The sequence below is a fragment of the Echinops telfairi genome, unplaced genomic scaffold (assembly GCF_000313985.2).
Source record: "Echinops telfairi isolate 266 unplaced genomic scaffold, ASM31398v2 ScPeMD7_2291;HRSCAF=2852, whole genome shotgun sequence".
NCBI classification, from domain to species: Eukaryota; Metazoa; Chordata; class Mammalia; order Afrosoricida; family Tenrecidae; genus Echinops; species Echinops telfairi.
This window is the reverse complement of record NW_022106189.1, coordinates 35,980,402-36,005,394: the sequence shown is the minus strand read 5'-3', so window position 1 is coordinate 36,005,394 and position 24,993 is coordinate 35,980,402. Positions and strand designations below refer to the sequence as shown.

At 59.0% G+C, this 24,993-nt stretch overlaps 1 protein-coding gene across 3 annotated transcripts in view; it reads right to left on the bottom strand.

The window, feature by feature from the left end:
• Nucleotides 1–531: 531 nt before the first annotated feature.
• The window catches only part of VAC14 (VAC14 component of PIKFYVE complex), a 91,564-nt gene continuing 67,102 nt past the window's right edge, over nt 532–24,993 (bottom strand). Inside the window, exons 15-19 of one of the 3 annotated variants that reach the window (XM_004704558.2) lie at nt 8,475–8,649; nt 7,430–7,548; nt 6,283–6,362; nt 4,683–4,833; nt 532–1,035 (exon numbers count right to left, since the gene is read on the bottom strand). In XM_004704558.2, coding sequence (XP_004704615.1) covers nt 873–1,035; nt 4,683–4,833; nt 6,283–6,362; nt 7,430–7,548; nt 8,475–8,649 — 688 coding nt within the window. In that variant the 3' untranslated portion in view covers nt 532–872. The remainder of the gene's footprint in view (nt 1,036–4,682; nt 4,834–6,282; nt 6,363–7,429; nt 7,549–8,474; nt 8,650–24,993) is intronic. The other 2 variants (XM_045293718.1, XM_045293719.1) reach the window with 2 other exon arrangements.

Here is a 24,993-nt window from a genome sequence, read left to right as displayed (position 1 = left end):
CCCGTGGGCAAACCCACAGTGCAGAGGTCGCTATCGCAGAGTACTGTGTGTGTCACGGTCTACACATTGTTCTGGGGACTCTCAAAGGACATTATGAGGCTGCAACTCTGGAGAAAAGCAGGCTGGCGTCCCCTCTCCCTGTCCGTGGGGCACCCCAGAACTCCATGGGAGGCCAAACAGGAGCTTCCCAAAGCCCGGAGTTTGTGTCTGAGGTGGGAGCGTGGGGAGCTCATGGGGGCCAAACCAAGGGTTTGATCGGAGCTGGCCTGGGTGCCCTCCCCAGGGCTGGGCCACTCCTGAAGGCTTCACAAGGGGAGCTGTCCAACTGCCTAGGATGGGGAGGTGGGAATTGGCACTGAGGGAAGGCAGGTTCAAGGTCACAGGCCAGGGAAGTCACTGTTGGATGCTCTTCAGACATAAAGTGCCATCTTAGATGGCCAGTGTCCAAGGCCAGCCCGCCTTGGAGACTGGGTCTCTGGAACAAGAGACCAGGCCTGGGCACCCTGGGGAAGGAGCAAGCAGGCAGCAGGGTGAGGGTTTGCTGTAATTTTTTTATTGGGGTGGGAATGCTCTGGGCTGGCCCTGGCGTGGACACCTGTGTGCTCAGACGCTGAGGTTCACACACAGGAGTGGAAGTGGGCTCTGGTAGGCTGGGGTGGGCACGCTTTCACAAGAGGGTAGTAGAGACTGATTCCAGGCTGGGCAACAGCTGAGGGAAACCAGTCCTCAGTGCTTGGGGCCCAGCTGGGGAGCTGAGCTGAGGGGCCTCTGTCCTCCACCGGCTACTGGGCAGATGCTGCCCTGCCCCTGAGAGGCTGCTCCTTGGAGAGTGTCTCAGGCCCCACCCCGCAGTCCCTCTGTCATGCGAGCTGTCAGAGGAGGATCCTGCGGTCCAGGTGGTCCCCACGCCCACTCCGCTGGTGCTTCACTTCCAGGTGCTTGTTCTGAACCTTCTCAAAGTGCTGCAGCAGCTCTGCGTAGTCGATGTTGGGAGCGCTGGCTCTCTGGGAATTGGGGGCTGTCTTCAGACCGTCCCTGGGGAGGGGGAGGGGGAGTGGAAGGACTCGTGGTCAGTGTCTCATCACCACGGCGCTGGGGAGGTGGTACCCCAGACCACTTTGCCTGGCAATAGGGAGGGCAGCGGGGCCTGGGGCTCAGCCTCGGAGGCAATCTGTCTGAGGCCACCTTTCTGGACAGCCCCTGCAGCCCAGAGTTGGGGAGCCCCATGAACACCCCGCCAGTTGGTATACCGCTGCTCCCTGGCAGCCTGTGGGTTTGGTGACAGTGCCCAGAGCAGGCCTTGCATTGGGAAGCATTTCCTGTTTACCAGCAGCTCCCTTTGGGGTGCAAGCCAGGGCTAGCAGCCATCCAGGAAGCCAGCTGGGGCCTGGAACGGGGTCTGGGGAGAAGGGGGAGGTGGCAGCAGGCCCTTTCTCTGGGTGGGGCATCTGGTTTTGAGTGCTGGGGGCCTGGGCCCCACAGTGCTTCTCTGTTCCTCGCTGTCCGCTGCTCCCCCTCTAGCTCCCATCACCCTGCCCAGTTGCTCTGTGTACCAGCCCGCTGCCCCCCACACCACCCCTCAAACCCAGCTCTCTGTAGGGTGCCTCCCCATTCTGGTTGAACATCACATGAACTGGTCTGTTCTCCCTCCACGGTCTGAAACCCAAGCTGCGTGGGCAGCACCCACTTCCAGCCCTTGAGCCTGGCTGGGTCACTCAGTTACTCTGAGACTTGAGCCCTTTGAGATCCCAAAGGGAACTACATCAGTGTGAGCTTGTGCAGACAGCCCTGGACCCAACCCTCCCCAACCTGCCACGTCCTGGCTGTCAGGCTGGAGAGGGGGCAACTACAGGGACCCCCTTCATGGGGTGGCTATGAGGATGCATGAACTCAGCCTGATGCCAGGTCACCTGGTGGCATCCACCCGGCCCTGAGTTGGGCTTATTGGCAGCCAGACAGAAGCTCAGCAATGAGCTGGTCTGGGCTCTGCCAAACAGGGGTCAGAGCCAGCCAGGTGCCCGTGAGCAGCCACTGGGAAGCCCTCCCATGACCGGATGCCCACTTGGAGACTGGAGGTCCTCCCCATCTTTACGTGGGCCCCCCTGCTTTCAGCTCCCCTGGGGCGGGGCACCACCCGATGGCCCAGGCATAATCAGCAAGGAGTCCTGAGAGCAGCCTGGGTTTGCGGAGGCAAAGGGACACATGGGGCTAGCAACCCTGGTCCAAGGAGGGGTAATGGGGCACTGGATGCTGCGTGCCTGTGAGCCTGTCCTGTCTCCATCCCAGCGCTGCACCCTCCTGGCAAACCAAGAACGCTGGGTTTCCAGGGCGATGCTGGGCAATGGGTGGCAGAGCCAAGGAGATACCTGGGCTCCTGCGACCAGATAGTGGTACTGCTGATGGGCAGGCCTTCTCCCAGGAAGCAGAGGAAGGGAGGGGAGAGGTGTTCCTGGGGGTGGGGGCAGCTGAGCAGGGAGGTAGGGCAACCTTCCTCTCTGGTTCAGGATGGGTGCGGCCTCAGGCTCAGGGCCACCCAAGTTCTCCACTGACCGCCAGCCTGGGACAGAGGGGTGACTGGAGACCACAATGTAGACCAGGGCTTCCAGAACCAGCCCCCAAAGGCTCTCTCCTGCCACCCCGCCCACACACCTGCCCCTAGACTGATGCGGGCTTCCCTCCCTCCTGCTTCACTGAGGTGATGGCCCTCAGGAGTGCTCTGGAAGCTGAGGGCCTGCTGACGCCTTGCATACATCCAGTGAGGGGGGAGGGGGGGTGTGAAGACCCCCCCCCACAGCTATTCCCAGCTCCAGGCCTGTCAGGCAACCCAATGCTGCTGCCCAGCTGCCTGCTCCTCCCAGGGCCGTCTGGCCTCAGCCCCTCCCCAGGGTGTGTGCCATGCCCCTCTGCCCCAACCCTGCAACCTGACCCTAGCCAGTTGTTCCCAGCCTGCACCTCTCTGGTCCCAGGCCTCCAGGTCTTTGCTAGGGCCTTGGATGCTGGGCAAAGTTCAAGCACCAGCCTCACCCAAAGTGCACTGCCTGATGATTTGGGGTGGTATGAGGTCAGCAGTTGGTGCCACAGCCCTGACCAAGGAGGATCTGGAGAGAACCTTCACTGCCCCAGCTCTCCTGGGGAGTGCCAGGAGGTGGCCCCTTTGTGTGCCACTCACTGCCAGCTCCCAGAGCCTGGCTGACAGCAATGGAAGCACGCAGGGGGCCTGTCAGATGGACCCCTCCTTCCATTTCCAGACTCAGTCCTGCTCAGATCCGACACTCCTGGGGGATAGGACTCTGAGGCCTTTGGCTTGGAAGGGCCATCGCCCACAGGCCCACTCCTTTAGGGCACTGCAGCCTGCCTCTCAGGCGTTACTTCCCATGACCCCAGGTCGTAGGCAACGACCCTCAAACTCGGTGGCCTTTATACTCTGATGAGGCCATCAGAGTATCAGACCCCAAGAGTCTGCTGGGGGTGGTGGGCTCACTTGTCATAGGCCTACATCTAAGAGGCTCTCACAGCCTGGAAGCCTCCTGAGGTCCTTAGCTAACACACGGCCCACCCCACACAAGAAGGGGCACAACACTGAACTAAGGGCAGTCATGGCCCTCATGTGGTCAAGGAGTTGCCCCCAGAAGTCAGACTGGGCTCTGGTGGCTGCTGCCTCAAACCCCTACAGCAAAGGCTGGGGATGGCAGAGTCCGAGCCAGGTCTCAAGAGCTGCACTGCCTCCCTGCTCCTCTGGCTACCCCCTCTGGGGAGCTGGGAGTGGATGGCCTTGGGGTCAGCTGGAGTCCTGGAGCATGTCTCAGGAAGGGGAGGGAGGGAGGGCAGGAGCTGGGATTGGTGCAGAGGAACAGAGGACCCACCAGTGGCCGCACCTGTCTCTGGGGAGGCTAGGTGAGTGTCAGGCAGTAAGGGGGTGGGGGTTAGGGGGAGGCACAGGAGAACTGCAGTCAAGTGGTCTGTGAGGCGGCCCCCAGAGCTGCCTGCATTCGCCAGGGCCAACGCCAGAGGCCTCTCACTGGAGCCCGGCGCCAGGCCTGCTGTGTGGTTTTCGCAGCCGGGGAGGGAATTCTAGACACCCAGGGCATCTGATGCAAGCTGGGCGCTCTCCATTCAGCGTAAATCTTCTCCGTGGCTCTGCTTGTTTCCATGGCGACCTGACAAGTGAAATTTTCCATCTCGGATGCCAAATGCCTGTGGATGAGGCAGAGCCTCCAAGGGTTACCAAATATAGACACAGCTCAGCAGGCTCTCAGGCCTGGGCCAGCAGGGGCTTTGTTTGGGGTGGGAGTCTTGACCCCCAGCCCCAAGGGTTGAAGCCCTCCTGGGCAGATGCCGCCCCACTGGGCCTCTGGGCAGAGGTAGCCCGGGACCCATTCCCCCAGGGCTAGAGCTTAGGGCAGAGGGATCTCTCCATGTACCAGGTACATCAGCCATGTTTAGGGTAGGGTGGGGGCTGTCTGGCCCTCCCTGTTCTCACACCTGTCTGCAGCCCAAGTCCCCCTCTGAGCTGGAACAGAGCCTCCCCCTCTGGGGCTCTTTCTGGGTAACTCCTTCAGGATGCCTTCTGATGTCCAGATAAACCCTGGCCTGCTCATTTCCGTCCTGCTTGGAGAAAGGACTGCTGCCACCTCGCACATCCTCCCAGAGTCCTCCAGCTTAGCTGGGGTGGGCGCACTCACTCGGTCTGCAGCAGCTCGGGCTTGGGCACACACTGGAGCCGGTGAGAGAGCAGCTGGAAGGCGCTGCTCTGGGGCAGCAGCATGAGCAGGCCGTACAGGGCCTTGATCAGGTACGGGTGGTTCTTCACGTCCAGCAGCTGCAGGCGCAAGTCTGCGGCAGGGCAGAGGGCAGGGTCAGGGCAGGCCTGTCCTGCACCCTGCCCTGTGCTGGGCATCCAGAGCCTGAGGACCCAGCCCAGCAGTGGGCTTGGGGCTTCTTTACACTGGACAAGGCTGTCCTGCCCTCCTAGGTATTTCCACACAATCCCCTCTCTCTGCCTGCCCACTTGCTTGTTTGCCTGGCTTTGCCAACGGCCACCTTGGCCCGGTGACCCCCACTCCCTCCTCCTGTGCTAAGCTGCTTCCTCAGGAGAGGGCTCGGGGCTGGTGGTGGAACAAATTCCATCTGCTTGGCACGTGCCGGCCCTGGGAACTGGAGAGAGTAGATTAGGGTCCTTTCAGAGGCAGGATGGAGGGTGTGTGGGTACAGCTCAGGGGTCTGAAGCCCCACTCAGAAGCTAGCTCAACTCGACTCTGGTCTTTGCTTGGGCCCACTGGGGCTGGCTTTGACCTGGGGGCGACTGGACCCAAACAAGTTCATGTTTCCACTGGGACAGTCAGGCCTGGGTAGTTGGGTGGTTCCCAACCCGAGCCCTTGAACAGTTGTGTCCCAGGTGTGGTGTGGCTGTCGCTGAAGTGACGTGGTCTCTTGCCTAGGAGCACCTGCAGGGCCATCGCTGGCTTCTTGTGTTTCTGGGCCAGTCCAAGGTACCCTTTTTGGGGAGACAACCCCCCCTCATCTGGACAAGTTTTAGATGAGTGAAGGGCTGGTTCACTCTGCTCTGGCCACTGTACCCTCACGTCCTGGGCTCAAGGGAGGGAGATGTCAGCCCAGGGGCCCAGCAGGCTTTGATGCACTCTGCTAGGAGACAGGGTCACTGTCCTGCTCTTCTGCCTCTAAGACACCTGTCACCGAGCAGACACTAACTGTTGATGTGGGGGGGTGGGGCGGACCTCAGTCTCTGGCCTTGCTTTGGGCTTCTATTTCATGGCCGAGGCCACACCTGGGTGACTGGCAGGCAGTCCCCAGCTGGCCTCCCTCCTGTGCCACGTGTAAACACACCTGTCAGAGGATGGGGGGAGCAGGCATCCCGCGTGCCGAGGTGCCCTGAGCTGTTGCTTCTTGCACATTCTGCCGAGTGTTACTAACTGGGCAGCTCCCATCAGCTGCAGAGCTGTCTTTCAGAGAGGAGATGGCGCGGTTCTTGGTACACGGAGCACCTGTAGGTAGGCTCTGGGTGCCAGGGCAGGGGCAGTGTGCTTTGGAGGGGTGGTGGGGCAGCCTGCCTGGTGGGGACTGCCGATCACCTGCACTGGGTCTGACGTCCAGCCCAGCAGACCAGGCTCTGAGGCAACCCTTCGAGCCCTGGTCCTAAGTCTTCTCGTCCTGGACATTCCAGAAGCATCCAGGGTGACTTGGCTGCTACCCCCCACCCCCCAGCCTTGGAGTGGGTGCTGTCGGTCTCCCTGTGCTGGGCCCATGCAGTCAGAGGCCTCTTACATGTAAAGATGGGGCACTCGATCAGCTGCACCAGCTTGTCCACCTCCGTGAGAAAATCCACGGTCACCTCCAGGTCCCCGCTGGTGGTGTGGTCAAGGAAATTGAACTTTGGTCAGGGAGGGGGCTTGATGGAGAGAGCCTGGGCTGGATCTCAGCCTCTGTGGCCCGTAGCCCTGCTGGGGAGGAAGGGGAGAGGAGCGCTGGGAGAGTGGGGCACAGAGCCCCTCTCTGCTGGCTCCCGGTGTACAGAGTGCTCTGTAGGCTGGCTCAGGCGGAGCAGGATTCTGCATACAATGGGCACACTTCTCTCCTCTCCTGCCCTGAGCTGGTTCCGCTCCACTCCGGCAAGCTCCTCTGCTCCCGCCTCGGGGGCAAGGGCCTCACTCTTATCACAGCTCAGCAGCCAGGCGGGGACAATGAGGCTGGACTGGGCCGCCTGCTCCCGCCATTGTCAGGACCAGGCCTGGGGAGCTGGCCTGATGGATGTAGCCATGGAAAGAAAGAGCCTGCTGGGCTCTGACCCTGTGGGCCCTGAAGGTCGCTGGAGCCTGTGAGGCTGCCTCCACAGTGAACCTGGCTCTTCCATCTGTCGGGACTCAGCCTTGCTGTCTGCAGGCCTGGTTGCTACTGCATCACCTGGGTCCACTGCTTTCCCCTGAGGCACCTGTCCCCTTGACAGAGGTGTCCTGCAAGATGAGAACCATGCCTTGCTCCTCCTGGTCCCACCCACCCCATCACTGGGCCTGGTACAAGAGCCAGCTTCCCTCTATGAGGTGCCCCCACCCCAGCCCCCACTTTATGCCAACTCAAAGAAAGTCACTGTCCCCTAATCGATTCTGGCTCATAGTGACCCTACAAGACTGGACTGGGTAGAACTGCCCTGGGGGAGTTTCCAAAGCTACAAATCTTAACAGGAGCAGAAAGTCTCATCTTCCCCCACCACCCCTCAAATGACTGGGGGTGGTGGCTTGCACTACTGACATTGCAATTAGCAGCGTAACCCACTCTGCCACAAACGGTAACCCCAAATACACCTGCACACTGCCCCCCCCCACCCCCCACCCCCAGCCACAGCACGTCAGCCCTGGAGCCAGAGGCAGGGGTGCAGGCAGCACCTGGGCTGCAGGACAGTCGACGAGAAGGATACAACTTCTGGATGAGGTCATAGGCGTGCCGGTAGTTCTGGGTGAGGAAGCAGAGGGACACCGTGGTGACTGGGTTGTGGCACCAGGAGCGGTACAGGCAGCAGAACAGGCTCTGGCTCTCCTGAGGGGGGTGGGGAGACATGGAGGGTCTCAGCAGGCTGCTGCTGCTCAGGGGCCCTGCGGAGCGGTGGGTTGGGGCCCGAGGACAGGGGCCCTTGTGAGTGGGGTTGGGAGCCTTGCTCAGCCAACTTGGCGGCGATGTTGGCAGCCCAGCTGGGCGTGAGCTCTCAGAGGAAATGCTGACAGGGCCTCACCAGACCCTGTCATCACAGCCCCGTGTGCAAAGCCGGCAGGCAGGAGGGAGCGCTCGGCAAAACCACCGTCCTTTCCAGAACCCTACAGTCCAGTTCGAGGTCGGGAGGGAGGGAGGCGCTGCGTCGGGAAGAAACTGTCTGGGGGGCCAGGCTCTCTGACTGTGTCCTGCCATGCCCTCTCCTCAGCCCACCTTGACTTTGGGAACCAGCCCAGGAGCAGAGCCCGGACCAGGGGGAGCCCCTGTCCTTGAGGGCAAGTCTTCCGGCCTCTGTGAGCTGAGCGCCTGGAAAGAACCACAGGAAAGAGGCAGGGCTTGTGGCCTGGGAGGTTCCCCCCCTCTAGGCCCCGGACGGCCAGACACAGGCTGGCAGGTCCACGTGAGCAGGGAGGGGAGGCCAGGCCTTCAGGGCTGAGGTGGTATGGGCAGAGGGATGGGACCTCAGGGGCCAGGGGTTCGTCCCAGCCCGCCCCCCTGCTGGCCCATGGAAGCCCTCAGCCTGTACCTCCGCATCCTGCCCCATGGACAAGGCTTATGTGACACCTGGCTTCTGTGTCTGACTGTGGGTGAGGAGGCCAGGTAAAGTTCTGAGAGGCAGCAATGCCCAGGGAGGGAATGAGGGAGGGAACGGGGTAGGAGTGGGCCCTCACAGGGCTGGAGCTGGCACCCCAGGCCTGCTGCGGCCCAGGGTGGGCTGCCACTGCGGGGACCTGGCTCGCCGAGGTTCCGCATACCAGGGTCCTCAGGTCCTTGAGCTGGTTGCGCAGCTGGAAGAGCTCCGTGGAGGTCAGCAGGATGGTGTTGAGGGTGTGGACCATGGTCGAGGCAAACTTGAGGTCCTCCTCCCGTAGCAGGATGTCTGCCATCGAGTGGAAGATGTTCTCTGCATTCAGCAGGAGGCACAGCTGCCTGGAAGAGTCCCAGCGGGGTTAGAGTCTGTCCCTGTGCCAGGTTCGGGGGAAGCCACTCTTTCCAGAGCCCCGGTGGGAGGCCTAACTGCCCAGTCCACCCCGCTGGTCCAGAATCCTACAGGCAGAAAACGGATTTTGCCTCCATGGGAGCCCGAGGCGGGGCTGCTCTGTCCTGGGTCCTGGTGTGGCAGGGGTGGGGTGGGGCGTGAAGCTGTGGACCAGGCTGAAGGAGGCGGCCAGAGATGGGGTTCATGGAGACTCCAGCTGAGAGGGTTAAGTGACCAAGGTCGGAGGGGGTCAGAATGAGTGCCCAGTTGTGGGGACTCCCTCAGTTGTACCTCCTTTCCATGGTCTCCTCTAGTGAGTTGGGGAAGGAGAAATGGGGTTGTGGAAGAGGAGCCCAGGGAGCAGGTCCCCAGGGGCAGGGGGACAGCACCAGTGACAAGAGGGTCTCCATTTCCAGGACAGGCTCCTTGGCTGTGACTTCCTATCTGGGGTCCTGAGATTGAGGCAGACCGGGGTGGGCATGCCACCCTGTGTCCTGGCTTGCCCCCACCCCAGCATGCCTTGGGACTAGGGGGCTTGTGTGAACAGCCCCAGCCTCGTCAGTCTGAGACCCGACCCCTCGGTCACTGAACTTGCACAGCACTCCACACTACCAGGGACGAGCTTCCTGCTTCCCCTGGGGTCGGGTGGGAGCATGTGGTGGTGAAAGGGCCAAACCGCAAAGCACAAACAGTGGGCAGGCCGTCTCCAGCTCAGGCCCAGCGGGAACCAGCCAGCTGGGGCAAGAAACCCTCCCCTGAGCCCTGAAAACAGGGCCCGGGCTGGGGTGGACACTGGGACAAGGCTGAGGCTCACCTCCCAGGGGTCTCTCCCTGGGGCTCCCTATGGCCTGACTCCCGTGAAGGCCTCCAGACCCCTTCACCCCTCTGCACTGGGGCTCTCTCGGCCTGCCAGGCATTTGGTAGATGGTATCACCCCTTTCCTCCCCCATGAGATGAGAACCCAGGCTGCTGAGCTCAGCCCAAGGTCAGAGGTGGTGGTGCTTCCTGTCCCCGTCCCCCTCCCCCCCACACCAGGATGAGCCCTGTCTGTGGGGCCATGAGCACAGGGAGGGAGGAAGCCTTCTGACAAATGGCCACAAGTGCCCGTCGCTTGCAGCTGCCACCCGTCTCCATGACAGAGGCCGACAGCTGAGCTGCTGCCAGGCAGCGCTGTCCATGGGGAGCAATCAGAGGGCGGCAGGAAGGGTGGGTGCTGGGGACACAAGGGGTGGGATTGGGGATGCCAAGGCATCCTGGTACCCCAGGCCCCTGGGAATGCTGACCAGGGGTCACAAGGGCTTCCCTCCTGTCTCCAACTGTGCCTCCTCTGAGCTCCGAGGAGTCAGCCCACCCAGGGGCCATCTCTGTCAGCCTGTCCAACAGGCATGTCCAGTGTCACTAGTCCACACGTGAGTGTCCCCATGTTAAGAACAGGGCCACTTGGCTGCCCGAGGCCATGAAAGCAGCACTGTCCTGGACCCACAGCCACTCCGCTTTCTGAGAGCCTCCCAACCGGTTTCAGGGCCCTGTGGCTCCCACCAGCGTCCTAAGCGCACCCAGATGGTCTCCGGCTGTCTCAGAGCCACCGAGAGCATGAGCCATGGGTTCCCAAAGCTATACATCCTTGTCCCCCTCAGAGTGGCCAGTGGGGTTGAACCTCTGACCTCTCAGTTCACAGACAAGTGCTTTCTCTGCCACGCCACACCCCCAGACTTCTCCAATGGCTTCCCACTGGGTCTCAGCTAAAAGGACACTCCTCCCGGGCCTACAAGACTCGGTGGCAGCCCTGGCTTCGGGGCCCTCAACTTTCAGCTTCCCAGCCCTTCTCCCAGGGGCTGCTGGCTGCTCCCTCACCTGGAATGCCCTGTCCTGCTCCAGGGATCCGACTGCACCGGCTAGCTCCTTCTAGCCAGTCGGCCTCGCCTTGGTTCAACCCCGGGGTCCTTTCTAACAGGGGCCATCTGAGTGGTGCACTCCTGGTCTCTCCCACAGATGCAGCTGGAAAGTGGCGGGGAGGGTGGCCGGCCTCAGCCTGTATCCCTCAGACCATGGCGCTCAGGCCCTGTGGGGACAGGCCCCGGATACTGCTGCCCTTGTGGGCAGGCTCCTTCAGTGGAGCCTAGTATGAGCTCAAACAGAGGGACAGTTGTGGGAGGATGGACAGGACTGGGCAGCCTTTTGTTAGGTTGGGCATGAGGTCCCTATGGGTGGGGACCAACCGGATGGCACCACCACCACCAGTGCCTAGTGCTATCACCCACCAGGCCAGTCCCTCCCCTCCCTGCCAAGGGCAGCCAGTGCACCTCAGGGGCTTCCTGCACCCGAGCTGCCCTGGAAGACAACACAGGGCACCAGACACCCCACAAGGTGTTGCCCTGAGTCACCCGACTGATGGGGGAGGCAGAATGGGAGACTCAACCCCAGAAGGTTGGATTGGGCCGTGGGGGCCCAGCAGATGGCTGCCTCTCAGGGCTGCTGCCTCATCCCTTCTCTGCTGAGCTGGCTGCCTGACTGGCTCTCAAGATGACAACAATAATAGAAGCCAGCTTGCGAACCTTAAACACGAGCCCGCAAGGTACAAACGAAGAGGCCTCAAAAAGTGGGTGGAAGAACGGAATGGAGAGAGAATGGAATTTCCCCACCAACCTTAGGAATCCTGAACATATACATGTGTCTGTATTTTTCATTGTTGTAGGTATGTTTATGTTATGTTCTTAATACAAAGATAAGGCTATAAAGCTACCATATTCCTCAGATAATGCTCTGTTTTTTCCTAACTGAGAAGAAGGAGAACAAGGCCAATTGGACACTTAGATTTTATGTCCTTCTTTCTCTGGTGGCTGCCGGGGAGTCAACGCTGACTCACAGTGGCCCCATGTGACAGAATAGAGATGCCCTCGGGGCGTCCCCACGCGTGGTACCTGACTTGATGGCAGCTTGGGTTTACTCTTCGTTCCCCTGTATATTCTACTTACTTTGTTGTTGAGACCAAAGGAAGACATGCGTCAGCTCGTCACTTTCTCCAGGGACAATTCGGTCACACTGATGGCTGTGCAACCCTCACCCCCACCCCACCGCCGGGGCCTTCTCGGTGACTCTCCACCAGCATTCACAGGGATGCAGCACTCTCGTCAGCCTGATGCTGAGACAGGTCTTACATGATCATGATGCTCAAGGCAGGCATTCTTCACTAGTTTATCTGAACTGTCCTTTTGTTCTAAACGATTTAAAGATTATCTCAGGGCACCAGTTTTGTGGCTTTGTCCACGCTCCGTGGCTCCAGAGAGTCTGGGGTCCGCGAGGACTCGGGACTCTCTTCTGCATTGCTCCTCTATGGATGGTTCTCGTATTTTTAAATACTGAAGTCAAAGTGCTATCTGTCACAGACCGTGGCCTGGCAAGTGAAGGGGTGCAAGGCAGAGGGTTGGGGAGGGAACCGGGGCCTCCGCGGCTAGAGGAAGGCAGGTTCTGTGTGTGTGTGTGAAAGACAAAGAAAGAGCACGCTCGTGCACACGGGGACTAGAAAGAGGGACATGTAGTCACGCAGGAAGGGTGCCACATTAGAGGCAGTTGGTCCAAGCTGATGTCCCACCTGCAACCCTGCTTCAGGGGCTATGGGCAAAGGCCCTTCCTCACTGGTGCCTAGATTGAGGGGTCTACTAGCCAGTCATGTCCGAGGCTGGTGGTTGTGGTTTGGCAGGAGACTGCAAGGCTAGTGTGGTCTTGACCCAGGTCTTGGCAGGCCGCAGGGCTCCCAGGGGCAGGGGCTCCCTGCCATAAGGTGCTCCGAGAAGCCCATAGGCTGCCACATGGCTTCAGTGAAGACGGAAGACACCTTCCTTGGATCCCACTTTCCTGTACCGGCTGAGGGCAGGGCAGGGCCATCAAAGGCACAGAGGCCCAACTGCCTGTCCTACTGGCCCTGCTTGCTTGGGGATGTGGCTACCCTAGCCTCTGCTGGCATCGGTGCTATGGCGGGGGCCAGGCGAGCCCCAGCTCCGAAGCCTTGCCCATCCTGCACACGAAGAGCTCATTAAAGAAGCAGGTCCTTTCCAGGACCCCAGGGAGGCAGAGGATGGGGCCAAATCAGCAGGTCACCCAACACAGGGATGGCCTTAGATAGGCCAATCGCTCAGCAAAAGCCCACCCCTCTCAAATGCTGCCCGTCTGCTCTGTGCGTCTGCGTTGTCTGGGTCAGGACCACCAGTGGCCCAGGCTGACCTTATTAGGAGTCTACTGGAGGAGCTTTCTCTCCCCCACCCACCCCGCCCTGGCTTCCTGGTCCCTTCCTGGTCCCGCCCTGGCATTCCTGCACAGCCCACTCCCAGAACCTCTAGCCAGGAGCCCCCTTCACCCTTTCTGAGGCTCAGAGCTCAGGGGGACAGGCCTCGCTTCACTCTGCAGCAGCCCGCATGCTTATGTTGAAGTCACCAGGAGCCTCATGGCCAATAAACCTAAGTGCAGCCTCATGTCAGAGCCAGAGCCAGAGCCAGAGCCATTCTGGCAGAACACGGTCCCCTGCCCTCACAGGCCTGCCCCACAGCTGGGATCCTTTAGGAATTTAAAGAGAAAGTGCTCGCAAGGTCAGTAAACAGGGTGGGAGAGGGCGCAGCCTTCCTAACTGAGTTCAGAAGGTTCTAGAGTTTTCACTGCACATCCCGCCCCCTCGCTCCTCTTCCTTCCTACTCTCTGCTCCCCGGGCCTGAGGACTGTAAATCTGTTTTATTTATTTCCATCAACCCTCGGCAGCATGCCCCTCTGGGCAGAGGCAGCCATGGTAACCTGCCAGCTCATGCTTTAAAAATTCATCGTGTTTAATGCAGTCGATGTGTCTGATATACTTAAAAGTTTCTGGGGGTGGGGGTGGGAGCAGTGTGAGGAGGACTTGTTTTTCTGGGTCTCTCTGGTGCAAACAGGATGGAGGAAGAGTGAGTGTCCACACATGCCTGTCCGTCCGTCTGTCCAAAAATGTTCCACCAGATTCTGAGGAGTTGCAGATACCCGGGCTGGGTTCGTCGAGACCCCTTGGGAATGGCCTTTTGGGGACTTGAGCTGCCCCGGGGAGCCTGCGGTGGCGGCTGTGCAGCCGGCCCTCCTCAGGGCTGGGGGGCCCCAGGCTGCAGGGAGGGAAGGGCTGAGGAGAGGCACCATCGGCCTATCCCAGGATAGACGTCATCTCTGTCCTCCTTGGCCTTCCCTTCCATGTGTCCCCAGCATCCATGGCCTGCCTGGAGCCCCATCCTCCCTTATCTCCAGGCAGCTGGCTACCCCCTACCATTCACAGGAGCCTTAGGCTTTGCTCAGCTGTGTTTGCACCCTCCACTCCCCACCCTCGAGAATAGAACTTCAATGGCCAGGAGGGGGTCAGGGTTCCTGAGACGGAGTTCAGGGGGGCTCTGGCTGATGAGACGTCTGAACTGGCACAGAGGAGACCCCCAAGGGCACTCGGAGGTACTTGACCCACACCTGGCACAGAAAACAGGCTGCACTTTGCACCCCGCATGGATCTGTCCCTCATATAGCAGGACACATGAGTCGGGGGTGTGTGGGGGTGGGGAAGCAGCACCAGGGCTGGGGGCTCTGTGGCCAGAGGTGGGCAGGAAGACACCGTGCTGGCTGCAGAGGCCTTGGGCCCTGGAGGAAAAGGCCGTGCTGGGAGGCCGAGGCGGTGTGAACAGAAATCACTGTTCACCTACAGGACCACTGCCACCTCCAAGACACATCAACATGACACTTGCCAAGCCCACAAGCCCCACCTTGTGCTACCTCCCATGTCCCAGGGTTCCCTTCCAGCAGACCCACTGTGAGCACCATCCACACACCTTTCTCTGCATGAGCACGGGGTGGACGTGGATGCCTTTCATGTGAGGCAGGTGTTCTAGCCTTGCTCCACCGCCTTCTGAACAGGTGATGGGAGGGAGTCCACTCCTAACCATGCTCGCTGCACGCCCACTCCCCGGCTCGGGCACCGGGGCATGCACAGGCTTTTCCCCGGGAGAGGTGGCTGGGACATCTTTGCAGCACACATTACTGGGGCCTTATGCCGGACCACATTCCTCTGATGCCGCCCCACCATCATGTATCAACCAACCAGCTCCTCTGTCCCCCGGGTCACCAGGGATGGACCACATGTGGTGGGGCGATGCGGAGCCAGATGCCAGCCCAAGGACTCAATGGGGTGAACAGTTCAGCAGCAGCAGCAGCTCCTGAGCGTGGCTCCACGCTATATGGCCGCTATGAGGTTGAGTGGGGCGTTAAGAGGATGACTCCAGAGCCCAGGGAAGTGGGGCCGTAGTGGGCACTCAGCACCTACGGCAGTCCTACTGGAGAAGGGGTATTCCTGAGTCTCAAATGCCCTGGAGGGGCCCTGATAAGACCACTCTTGGCCAAATGGGTGGTGGGCTCTGCCTGTGGAGGCAATGCCAGCACTGGCACCACCTGGCATGCTGCTCCTGGGCCCTAAACATCCATACCCCTACCACCTTGCGGCCACGCTTGCAAGTGAAGACCTGGTGCTCCAACCTCACAGGACAGCGGGGACACTGAAAAGGTGAGCAGAGGGCACCAAGGCAGAGCTACAGCCCAAGCGGCATGTCCCCTGCCAAAGGGTGTGGACCTGGCCCAGCTGCCCTCTCTACGGGCTAAGGGTTAGGGTCCAATGCCCAAGGCATGGACATACCTTGTGCCAAGGCACTCAACCTCCTACCGGGTCCCTTGAAAAAAATCCATTTTGAGAGAGGGAAAGGAAGGGTGCCTCCGCATCTCCACCATTGCCCCAAACCACTGGGCCGGCCTCCTGAGATGTCAGTGATACAGGCCTGGAGGGGCTCGGAGCCAGGGAGACTGGCCAAGCTGCCCACTTCCACCTGGGAGTGGCCTGGGGACACCCGCTGCCCCAACAGTCTTCCTGTTAGTAACTGGTTTGGTCTGCATTTTCCTTTACTTCATTCCATTATTTACAAACGAGTCCCTTTGTTCTGGGCCAAGGGATCACTCTCTACCGCTGTTTACACAACCACAAACGCTTACAGATGGAGAGTACATCCCGGGCTACTTAGTCAGCGCTTGGCTGGCCCAAGCCCTGTGGCTGCCGCAGATCCCACACTCTGCTCCTCTGACCTAGAGCCACACGCTCTTGTCCAGATTGGTGCTCAAGCGGTCACTGGGCAGACCTTCAAATGAGGAGAAACAACCCCCCCCCCCATACACACACAGGTCCCCGTGCTGCCTTTAGTCCAAAGAACTTCATGTTCTCTGAAGGAGTCCTAACCAGAGCTGCTACTTTGACTGCTACTAGTGACCCTCTGACTCCACTCTAGAGTGCTTTCTGCCCAGTGTCTGGATCCAGCCTATCAGTTGGCACATTTACCCTGCAGAGCCAGAAGGACACTCCATGGTAGGAGACCCCCTCGCCCAGGGTCCATCGGAGCTACTTGAAGACAGGCTGGCCCCGGGAGTCAGTCTAAACAAGAGTCCCTGTCAGGAATGAGAGCCACTGCCCCCCGACCAGCTTGCCAGGGCAGCCTGCTGGTCTCTCCAGGTCTCTGTGCAAACACTGCCTCTGCTCACAACAGAAGGAGTGAGAGCCTGCTGCTCAGGCGTGGCTGTGCCTCTTCCTGGGCTCCAGGTGTGTGGCTGTCCTCCCCTTGGGCAGCCCACGTGACTGGGCTCCCCTCCCAGACCCGAGGGCCCCTGGGGAGGAAGCTCACCTCGCCAGCAGCTGCACTGGGCATGTGCCATCCTTGCCTGCCCGGCGATGTTCGACTTTCTCAGGAGAGAATCGTCCCTGATTGAGGAACCAGACAAACGCGGGCTTCTCTGGTCTTCAGATCTTTCGCTTGGGGGTTTGGGGCATTTTATGAACCGCGGTTGTTTCCTGTAGCTCTTTACAAGTGCCCACTTAGGGGGCGCTGCAAGGAACGCCCAGCCCACGCTGCCAGTTTTAACAGAGGGTGAGCCCGGAGTAGCCTTGTTGCAGGGCCTCCTGAGAACAGCACGGTCAGGGTCTACAGGGGCGGCGGGCCACTGCACAGGTCGGGGTCAGGCACGGCTGGAGGGACTGCCCAGAGTTACTTCTCCTCCCTCTGTGGTCTGTTCAGGGAATTGTAAGATGCACAAAATAGGCTTTCCCCCCAAACGCTCCTTTCCAGCTCAGGAGGCGGCACTGGACTAAACGGGTGAGGAGAAAAGGCTGCAGAATGAGGCGGCCTAGGGACAACAGGGCCTCCCCCCACGGCCCTGACTGAGCAGGCAAGTCCAGAAACCGCTCGGAGAGCAGCTATGCAAGGGCCCGAGCCACTCATCTCTGGCCCTGAGGTCAGGGGGGCAGGGCCCAAGCCAGCTCCCGATCCCCAGGGAGTGGCTCGGGCAGACACGGAACGAACGATCTTCCTGTCGAGGCGGTATACTACAAAACAACTCCGAGTCTAGAATCCACGGATGGAAAAGCCAAAAGCAAGCCCCAAACCAAACCCATCCGAGTATTTATAGACGCGAGGGGAAAGTTCTGGAAGGGAACATGTGAGGCTGAAGATGAGGCCACCTCTGGGGGGTGATGGCCACAGAGGGTCTCCTACATCCTACGCTAGGCTCTCTGGCAGCACCTCCATGTCAAGGGTCTGGGACGGTATAGCCATGGGTAGGAGAGTGCTCAGGGAGGGGGACAGATGCAGCTCCCTCTGGGCTCCTTTGGGAACCTGCCCCTCTGTGTGCCCCTCCCTGGGTGTGTGCGTGGCAGTTCCCGCTCCAGGAATGGGGCTGGGGCAGATTTAACAATGGGAATATGCATTTTACAAACGGGAGGATCAACAGCTGGGAAGTGGTATTTTTAGCTTTGTGGCTCTTTGCTCCAAAGGCGTAGGTTTCAGCTCAAACCAGGCAAACCTCCTACGAAGTCTGCCTGCTCGAGGGGGTGAGGAGCGGATGAGCGGGAGCAAACGCCCACTCCTGCTGGGGGACAACAGAGGGTGCGCCTCCTGAAACACAGGCTTCGAGGCGGGTCTTGTCAATGGAGGGGAAGCCGGCTTCAATTGAGCTGCGTGACGCCCCTGGCATGGACTGCTGGCGGGGGGTGGGGTAGACAGCTGGAACAGCCCAGCCTGCCACTTCATCCCACAAGGACCACAGGTGTCTGTGGCAGAGACAGGCTAAGTCAAGGCTGGGCACGGGGGTTGGACCAGGGCCCTGGAGGTGGTGGCGGTGATGGGGAGCCCATCAGTGAGTCCCCAGATGTGTCAAATCAGGGAGCTCTCCTTGGGGGGCGCACTGGGACCCTGAGAAGTCAGCTGCCTGTGCCCCCTCGGGCACCCAAGCTTGTCTGCTTCCATTTGTCTGGGGCATTCTTGGCCTGTGCTGGCCTGCAGGCACATCTGGGACTGCTGTCTGCTCTGCTAGAAGCCCATTAGCAGGCAGGGGGAGGCAGGTTGGATTTGGAGCTGTGCACATGTGAACTCTTCTCCAAACCTCACAGAAATGAGACGAGAGCTGTGACCTTCCCTAGCTGGAAGGGCAGAATGACAGAGGATCCCCTCTGGGCCGGCTGGAGGCACATGGCTCCCAGTGGTGGCTCCAAGCACCCCCTCTCCCCTTGCTTTGTTGGCCTTGCCAGGCCGAGCCCAGCCTGCTGGAGCCAACGTTGGCAGCAGGGTGATGTTTCCGCTGTGGGCTTAGGCAAGAATGAGAGGGTGGCGTCGGGGGTTGTGAGGATCATTCACTTCTTCCCTCAGGGCGAGAGGACAAGTTTGTCTGCAGATGGCCAGGGGGCCAGGGCAGACTCACAGATGGGGCGCACAGCGGAGCTGAAAGTCCAATTACTGTGGTACTGGGGGACCCAGGAGAGACAGAGGGACCGACCCGGGAAGCAGGAAGTGAGGCAGCTCTGTGGACCGGCCAACTGTTAGGGCAGGTGCCTACCGACAGGAGTGGGTGAGGGTCTCCTTGAAGTTGAACTCCCAGTCTCCCAAACCTAGGAGCCCTGGTGGCGAGGTGGGCTGCTAACTTGAGCTGCTGCCTGCAAGGCCAGTGGTTTGAACCCATCAGGGAGAAAGATAGGCTGTCTGTTCCCAGAAAGAATGACCCACCCACAGGGGCAGTTCTACCTGTCCCATAGGGTACCCACTAGTCAATGGCAGTGATTTTTTAAAAGGGAACCATGTAGGGGCCTTGGTAAAGCAGTCATTGAAGTCTTGACCTCGCACTACCAACTGTTCCTGCCCACCAACTGTCCCAGAGGGAAGGTTAGGCTTTCTGTCAAGATTCACACCCAGGGGGGCACTACTCCTCTGTCCGTCCCATGGGGTGGAATCCACTCGAGGGCGGTGGGTTAGTTTAGAGCTTTGTTTTATGAAGCTAATGGCAGCAGAGGGGGCATATGGCCTCATCTGCCACAGAAGTGAGTGGGGGGGGGGTACCCTCACTAGCTCACGCCCTCTCTGCCCTTCCCCAGCAGATCCTGATCCCAGGCTGCCCCTGGTAATGAGCTCTAGGCTCCAGAGCAGCCCTCCCGCTATTTCCCCTCTCCCCTGCCCCCGCAGCTACTTCCTGGCTCAGCTTAGGCATCATCCCTTTCCAGGAGTTTGCCTGGACCCCCTCCCCTGGGTGGGGGGCTGGGCACCTCCCATCTGCTCCCAGACTGCGCTCTGACAATGCCCATGGGGGGGGGGGAATTAGCACTGCTCAGGGGAGGGGTCCTTACCGGTGGGCACGGGTTTGGCACAGGGCCAGGAGCCAGGCCTGCTCAGGAGTGTGTGGAGGGCAGCTCCTGGCCCTCTGGCAGCTCCTGAGGCCAGTATGGCAGCTCACCCTGGCCCTGAACTCCTCCTGGGGTTGGGTGGAGGCTCCTCTCGCCTTTATTGAAGAACAGGGGGCAGGGGCCAGCCTGGCTCCAGTGGCTCCGTTCTTAGAGACGCACCAAGGCGCTTGCCTAGCCTGGCAGCTGTGGCCTGATTTCCAGGCTGTAAGCACACTCCTATTTTCACCCACTCAGTATTTTCATTACTGCTGCGTGGGGGATGAACGGAGGGCAGGGGGAGGCTGGAGGGCTGTGGACCAATGGGAGGGACAGCACCATGGAGCCGGAGGGTCCTGCAGCGAGGTTAGGCCTGTGCCAGGTGGGGAAGGGATTGGGGAGTGGTCTGGACCAATTCGATTTTTTTTTAATTAAAAAAGGGGGAGGGGGGATGAAACTCCAGCTCCTACCCTCTTTATTTTCCGCAGTAAGCATTTTCAACAAGGTCACAAATGTACTGGCTCTATAGATTTCTGGCTCCCAACCATGTTTCAAGCAGCCTTTTAAAGCCAGTTCTTGGCGTAGCTACAGCTGAGCCTGAAGAGAAGAAATCTAGGGCACTTCGATGCTTTGAGAAAACATCAGATCCAGGTCACAGCTCCCCGATTCTGTGCAGGGTGTGGGGCACCCCGCCCCACCAGATCTGCCTCTGGAGTCCCTGCCCACCTGTCTTGCCAAGCACAGGCACACATTTCCAGGTTGCCTCAGATGTGCAGGCACGGCGTGCTTTCTTCCTGCAGCAAATCGAAGGTTGTGGCCAGCCTGCATCGCGCAGGTCTGTCAGCACCTCTTCCTAGGCACGTGCTCACCTTGGGTCTGCGCTGCAGGCTGCGCGTCCTCCCATTCTGTGCGTTCCTGTCAGGCTGCTGTGCTCCCGACAGATCACAGCACCAGGTGAATGGCCCTTTCCACACAACACCCAAACTCACTGCTGTCGAGTCGATTCTGACTTACACGGCCCCTGTCAGTGAGGACAGCCTCCTCTTTCTCCCAAGGGGTGGCTGGAGGTTTCGAACTGCTGACCTTGCAGTTAGCAGCCCCAAGTATAACTGCTACGTCACCAGAGCCCCACATTTCCTATGCCGTGGGAAACAAAAAACACTGGCTTGATTGCTTTCTTGCGATCCTGCCTTATCAAGGCGCTCTAGAGCCCGGCTCACAGAGTCTCCGAGGCCTTCGGCCTTAGTTGCCCATAGTTCCCTCCACTGCCAGTGGGGCCTCAGCTTCTCGGTCACCCATCTGGGTTAGCATGGGGTGAGCCCTGGCCGGGCAGGGAGACATGAGTAAGTTTCCCTGAATTGGATGAATCTTTGCGCAGGTTAGTGCTCTTACACTGTGCTGTTTCTCGCACTAGCCCCAGATGTTCCACCTGAGTACGGCTCCCTGTGCGGGATGCCTGGGCAAGTCTGGGACTTGACTTCCTCCTGCACCCAAATCCTACGAGCCCCTACATCCTGTCCAGCCACTCTCTGTGCTGAGCCCAGTGCCCAGACTGGGGCTTTCTACATCCATGGCCACCATGCTCTCCCAGCTGTACACTTGACAAAGGCTCCGAGTCCTCCACTCTGCCCCAAACAACAGGGTGGGTGACTTCTAGTTTCTGGCAAGATACCATGTTGCAATGAATTTAGGAAGCCCCTCTCCGCCAGGACCCTCCTCCCTCTTCTGCTTTGGCTAAGCCTGAACCTTCAGTGTCCAGATTCCCACACAGCGTCTTCACCCATCACTGTGCCCCAGAGCAGTGGTTCTTAACAACCTTCCTCATGCCACGACCCTTTCATACAGTTCCTCATGTGGTGGTGACCCTCCAACGATAACATTATTTTCATTGCTCCTTCATCACTGTCATTTTGCTACTGTTATGAATTGGGCGACCCCTGTGAAAGGGTCATTTGACCCCCAAAGTGGTTGCGACCCACAGGTTGAGAACCGCTGCCCTAGGGACGTAGGATGTGACTGTAGGAAAGGGAAGTGGTGTGTCATCTCAGGGGGAGCATTCCATAGCCCCCCCCACCCCCATCAGCGTGTGAAGTCAGGCCAAGAGCTGACACTGCCTGGGTCGATTTGTGTTCTGGAGCCGTCACTTCCCATGACCATGAATTCTGTGGGGCACCAGGACTCTGGCCAAAGTGACAAGGCCCAGGGAGGCTAGCCCAGGACTGTAGGTGGCCACCTGCCCAAGTGAGGAAGGCCCAACTGAGGAAGACGAGGAACCTGCTGTGAAGGGATGGATGTAGATGGGTGCTGCCCTTGAGCTTGCAGTTTCTAATGAGCCGACTGAGGCCCGTCCCTGCCTCCACACTGCCTTTCTTTGTAGTGAAAGTTGAGGGTGAGGGTGGGTTGTAGGTTCTGACAGGGCAGCAGGTAGGGGCCGGCACAGAAGAAGCGAGGCTGTCTGGTTCAAGGCTTAAGTCTGCTCAGTGGATTTCTTTTACCTTCTCTAGAAAAGTGGAGAACAGTGACAACCTACATCAGAACACTGGCTCCCAGGAGACGATTTCCTACGCACCAGGCTCTGGAGGCACTCGACAGATGGTGCATTACCACCTTTAGGAGATAGTAGTGCCCACTGGCCTGGTTTCCTGTAAGAAACTGTGCCCAAGAGGGCAACTATGTGTGTGGGGGCTATTGTTGGGGCTCCCTGGTGACAGCAGCTCCTTTCTCTGGAGAGCTGTTGCTCCCTCACTGTAGGTGGCATTTGGGCAGGGCTGCCACTCACAGTAGCCTGGCACTGCCGCCCCAGCGAGGGTGGGCACACGACCCTCTCGGCCAACCTGGCATCCCCCTGGATTCTGATTACATCAGGGGGTCTGATCCTGAGTTGGGGGTGATCACTGGGAAAAGACCAACCTCAGCTGGCTGACCCTCTGAGGAGGGCCGGGGAGAGATGGCTCCGCAGGGAGAAGCAGCCTGAGTGCATGGCCTGGTTGACCTCTGCCTGCCGCCCTGTGGTCTGGCCACAGAGGCTGGCCAAGCCCCCTTGCTCCTTTTGGTGCCTTTGTCTTGGGTTCCTACCACTGGCCACACCCAATGAGTGTGACCGACAGAGATGAGTGGCTCCCAGCTCTAGGCTGTCAACCTTTGCAGAAGCGGTCTGCCACATCTCTCTCCTGCCAAATGGATGGTGACACACCTACTGGGATGTCTCAAATCAAAGACTGATGATAACAAGGGGTGGTGGGGATGTGGCACAATTGGAAGTCTCACACATAGCTACTGGGAGGGGGAACCAGGTCACCCACTTGGCACAGTATCTACTGAGGCTGAAGACGCACGTGCACATGCTCTGGTCTAGCTTCAGTTACGGACCTAACAGGAAAGCACGTCTATATGCACACAAGAATACTCACAGCTACAGCACCACACTAAGCACAATCTCAGGAACATCACTAGGGGAACGCCGGGTCTCTTTGTGGGATGGCATGCACCGGTGTGAGGCCCACTGCTGCATCCAAAGCAGCAGTGAGCTCTTTCTGTTCAAGACCAGGTAAAACCAGACCTGGTTTAGAAGTCCACGGTCATTTTAGTGCAGGAGGTAGGACTACTACCTACGGGGAGGCAGGAACAAGGGAACCTGTCGGGGCCGGAAATACTCCATTTCTCCATGTGTGGAGACCAGGGTGCGGCAAACTGTTGAGACGGAAGAGCCAATCCTGCCCCCCCAACAATTAAAAAATTTATTTGAGGGGGGAGGGAGGGAAAAAAGAGGAGCTGATACCAAGGGCTCAATAGAAAGTAAATGTCTAGAAAAGAATGATGGCAACATATGTATCGATAGGCTTGATATAATTGATGTATGGATTGTTATGAGTTGTAAGAGCCCCCGATAAAATGATCTTTTAATAAAAACAATTATTCAAGTGCCATAAATATATTTTACAAACAAGTGGAATCACTATTATCTGAGCAGTTTTATTTTCATTTTCAAAATTAAAAAATTTTTTGAATAAATAAATCACGTTAGTAAATCCTTTTATTGGGGGCTCTTACATAATTTGCAATTTTACTCAGAGCCACATGCATGTCCCGAAAGAACTGCATATGGTTCAAGAGCTGCAATGTGCCAACCCGGGTGCAGATCAAAACAAAACAAAACAAACTGAGCTGCCCTTATGTGTGTGCTCAAAGCCACAGCAGAAATCCAGAGCAGCCTGGGCGCGGCTGCACGGAGCCCGGTGGTGCTGCCCGTCACGGTGTCTTGGCCCAGGAGAGGGAGGTGGGTTTGGGGCGTTTAAAAACCAGTGCCATGTGGATAAAAACACATGCCGAAGGAGGTACCAAAATCAAGCTGCGAACAAGCCAGGAAGTCCTGGGGAACAGAGGGTTGGAGTCTTTGAGTTTGGATGACTGTTCTGCCTGACCAGGGAAGGTTCTGGATATGCAAACATGCAGTCAGAAGGGGCCTCTGAGGCCATGAAGTTACTGATGACAAGGCTGTTGCAGGGAGTGGAGACACGCGCTACTATCTGGTGCAAGGCGACCCGCTCTGGGAGAGCAACAAGGAGGCTCAGAAGGGCCCACTCACAGGAGATGGGCCAGTGTGACGGCAGGCGATGGGTCACATTAACAGGGGACGTGTGTGGGGGTTGGGGGCGTGGGGCGGAGGGTGTCCTTCTGAGGGAATGGAGAAAGAGATGCACAACTCAGTACTTGGGAGAGCGGCTTCTGAGAGAAAAGAGTGAGAGAGAGGGGCTCAGAGTGGACAGCACAGGCTGCATGACGGAGACACCCCTGCAGTGCACTTGAAATCCATCTTTGTTGGCCTTCAGAAAGAGCGATAGGCCAGGGTGGCCGATGTGAGTGACCGAGATAAGCCGGGGGAACAAACCATCTGGGAGGAAGGAGGGGTCGAGACGTGTCCTCTTGAGCAAGAGTCAAAAGGGAGATTCAGACCAAGAGATACACTGGCTGTCAAGGTGCCAGAGCGTTCTACTGGATTGTTCCAATGAGCTGATGAGGCTAAATATAGACCGGAAGTAGGCTGGGATAACAGGCAAGCGAGAGGCTATGAAGGGAGAAAGGGAGGGGAGCTTGGATTCACTCAGCACTTCACCTCTGGCTCAGAGGGGTGGCATCCAGCAAGAATCACGTGAGACAGGTCACAGAGTCCAGGAGACGGGGAGGGGGCCAGAGGGGAGGCTATAAGGGCATAGCTTCTTTCCCGTGAGGGCTGCTGTCCTTCCAGGGGCCTGGCTGGCACATGGACAAGCAGGGACCGGATTAAAAATGGGGCAGTGGGCATTCAGGTCAGTGTGGATGAAGTTGCTGCTCTGCCACAGCGTTGATTTCTGGGCTGAACAACAAGGACTCTCTGGCCGAGGCTCAGCATGTGCCCGTGCTTATGGCTGAGGCAGGCAGCCCAGCACACCACTGCCCTGAGCCCTTCCTGCCCCGGGTCTGTTCGGGCCATTGCCTGCTCTTCCCTGCAGCACCCCACCCCAGGCTGGTGGAGGGACTGCCAGTAGTCTGTTTCCAGCTAGTCTGGAAGACTCCCAAGAACCTTGGCCTT